The following is a 2500-nucleotide window of genomic DNA, read 5'->3' on the forward strand; positions in this document are numbered from 1 at the left end:
GCCATCAGGTCAGGACAAAGGTTTTTGGTAAAGGTATAAGTTCGGAGGATACTGACGGAGTTATGAATTTCAATTCCTACAAACGTGTCTAAAGGTTATTTAATGGCAATATTAGTCACAAAACGTTCGTCCAAACTCAAGATCGCCTCACAACGCGTGCAGATGCACAGCCTTCTGGGAGTTGTAGTTTTCTGAAACCCACGTGGAGCGCTGGCAGCCACCGTCTGAACTACAACTCCCAGGGGCCCGCGGGGAAAAAAAGGGGCTTCAACATGTTAAAGTACAAATCTAAAACACGCTCCAATCATTTCCAGAAATGACTCACCACGTCTCTTGGTTGCTGAACTTCTTTGTCACCACTTTCCCCAGCTCCAGCCCGAGACGATCCGCGACCTTCTGAGACAGATCCTGGTGCGAGCTGCCGCTGAAGATCTTGATGTTAGGCATGTTTCTGTTCGTCCCGCGAACACCAGAGAGAGTGCACGAGGAGATAGGGTGTGTGCGCGTGAGCCGGGGGGTGCTGAATCGTGCAGATATCTGCTATTCGATGTTGGTTTTACCGGTAAAGAGTGAGTCGCCACTAACTTACCTTTCCGCCATAGTGATTCTGGACGGTACCCGCGTGACGTCACAGACACGCCTCCTCTTCCGTTTCTTCTTCTGTGGTTCCGGCTCTATCTATCTATCTATCTATCTATCTATCTATCTATCTATCTATCTATCTATCTATCTATCTATCTATCTATCTATCTATCTATCTATCTATCTATCTATCTATCTATCTATCTATCTATCTATCTATCTATCTATCTATCTATCTATCTATCTATCTATCTATCTATCTATCTATCTATCTATCTATCTATCTATCTATCTATCTATCTATCTATCTATCTATCTATCTATCTATCTATCTATCTATCTATCTATCTATCTATCTATCTATCTATCTATCTATCTATCTATCTATCTATCTATCTATCTATCTATCTATCTATCTATCTATCTATCTATCTATCTATCTATCTATCTATCTATCTATCTATCTATCTATCTATCTATCTATCTATCTATCTATCTATCTATCTATCTATCTATCTATCTATCTATCTATCTATCTATCTATCTATCTATCTATCTATCTATCTATCTATCTATCTATCTATCTATCTATCTATCTATCTATCTATCTATCTATCTATCTATCTATCTATCAGTGTGTTTGTCTATCTGTCTAAACTTTTATATCTCTGGTTTTAAACTTCCAGCGTGTATAATTAAATTTTCATGCTATGCTTTCTTGTGCCAAGATCAAAGTTTGTCTTGACAATTTATTTTAATTAATTAATTTATTTACCTAATTACACTTCAAACGTGTTCCTCTCATAGAAAACCATTATAAGTAAAACGCTTAATGTGACTTAATTCATTAAAATTTAAAAAATACCAAACACAATAAACATTATTAATAAATAACACTATGTACAGACAAGGTTGAGTTTGGTCTTTTAAACACAATTTTAATGCATTAGACCATGTTAAGTGTTTTAGAATGTCCCTTCATTAACTTAAATTAGACATTAACTTCATTAACAAATTATACATTAATGTGATAAAGCTAGACATCTTTTTCTTCAACACAGAAGTAAGCCTGACAAGACTTCCGGTAAATTAATAAGAAGAATACCAAAGTGCTGTAAACTGTAAAACTGTTTTAACTACAAACCTGTGTGTTCATAATTAAGAGAATACATTAAAATAATATGGTAAGACATGTCAATTTTCAACATCAAGCAGCCATAGAATTGGCAAATGACCGCTCCGCTCTAAAGGGAAGAATAAAGTGGATAGTTGTGATCATTATATGCATGTTCTTCACTGTCTTGAGGACAGGGGTGATAAGATCATGTTTCATAAAGCAGAAATACCTGCATGTATTTCATATTCTTTTATATCACATTCAAAGACAAATCATCTATTGTTTTCCCATGCCTCGGAACAATATTTCTCTTCTCATCTCATCTCTCCTGCTCATCCTTCACTCACATCTGCTTCCTCTCTTACAGACTCAGTCATTCCTCCTGCAGCAGCTGCGATTATTGCGCTCTAATCTTCTTGTTTTTCTAGTTTCGAGGGACATTTGTTTTTGTGAGTAGAGATAAAACAATGTCTACATTTCAAGGTTTTTCACGTCACAGGACGATGTTGGGGAGCAGTACTGTAGTTTTCCATTGCTTTTGCATCACAAAACTTGGTGGATTTCGTGCTTAACAAGACAAAGATGAAGATGATTTCCAGACTCTTCACCCCCGACTGAACCTGAATATCAGAAGGTCAATGTCAAGACCCTGAAGTGTTTTAAATACACAAATTAATACTGAACAGGTAGCCAGTGAAGTCAAAGCAACTGTACACGTGATAGTGAAGACTGGTTGATTCCAGCGTAAAGAGCATTACTGTAATCCAGCCTGGTTGAAATTAATGCATGAATAACAACCTC

At 36.6% G+C, this 2500-nt stretch overlaps 1 protein-coding gene across 1 annotated transcript in view; it reads right to left on the reverse strand.

Annotated features, from left to right (window-relative positions):
* prps1b (phosphoribosyl pyrophosphate synthetase 1B) overlaps positions 1 to 676 on the reverse strand; it is a 7204-nt gene extending 6528 nt beyond the window's left edge. The window contains exons 1-2 of the mRNA XM_059516572.1: positions 590 to 676; positions 326 to 451 (exon numbers count right to left, since the gene is read on the reverse strand). Of these exons, the coding sequence (XP_059372555.1) occupies positions 326 to 451; positions 590 to 600 (137 nt within the window). The 5' untranslated portion in view covers positions 601 to 676. The remainder of the gene's footprint in view (positions 1 to 325; positions 452 to 589) is intronic.
* Positions 677 to 2500: the final 1824 nt, after the last annotated feature.

The sequence above is a fragment of the Carassius carassius genome, chromosome 29 (assembly GCF_963082965.1).
Source record: "Carassius carassius chromosome 29, fCarCar2.1, whole genome shotgun sequence".
In the NCBI taxonomy this organism is placed as follows: domain Eukaryota; kingdom Metazoa; phylum Chordata; class Actinopteri; order Cypriniformes; family Cyprinidae; genus Carassius; species Carassius carassius.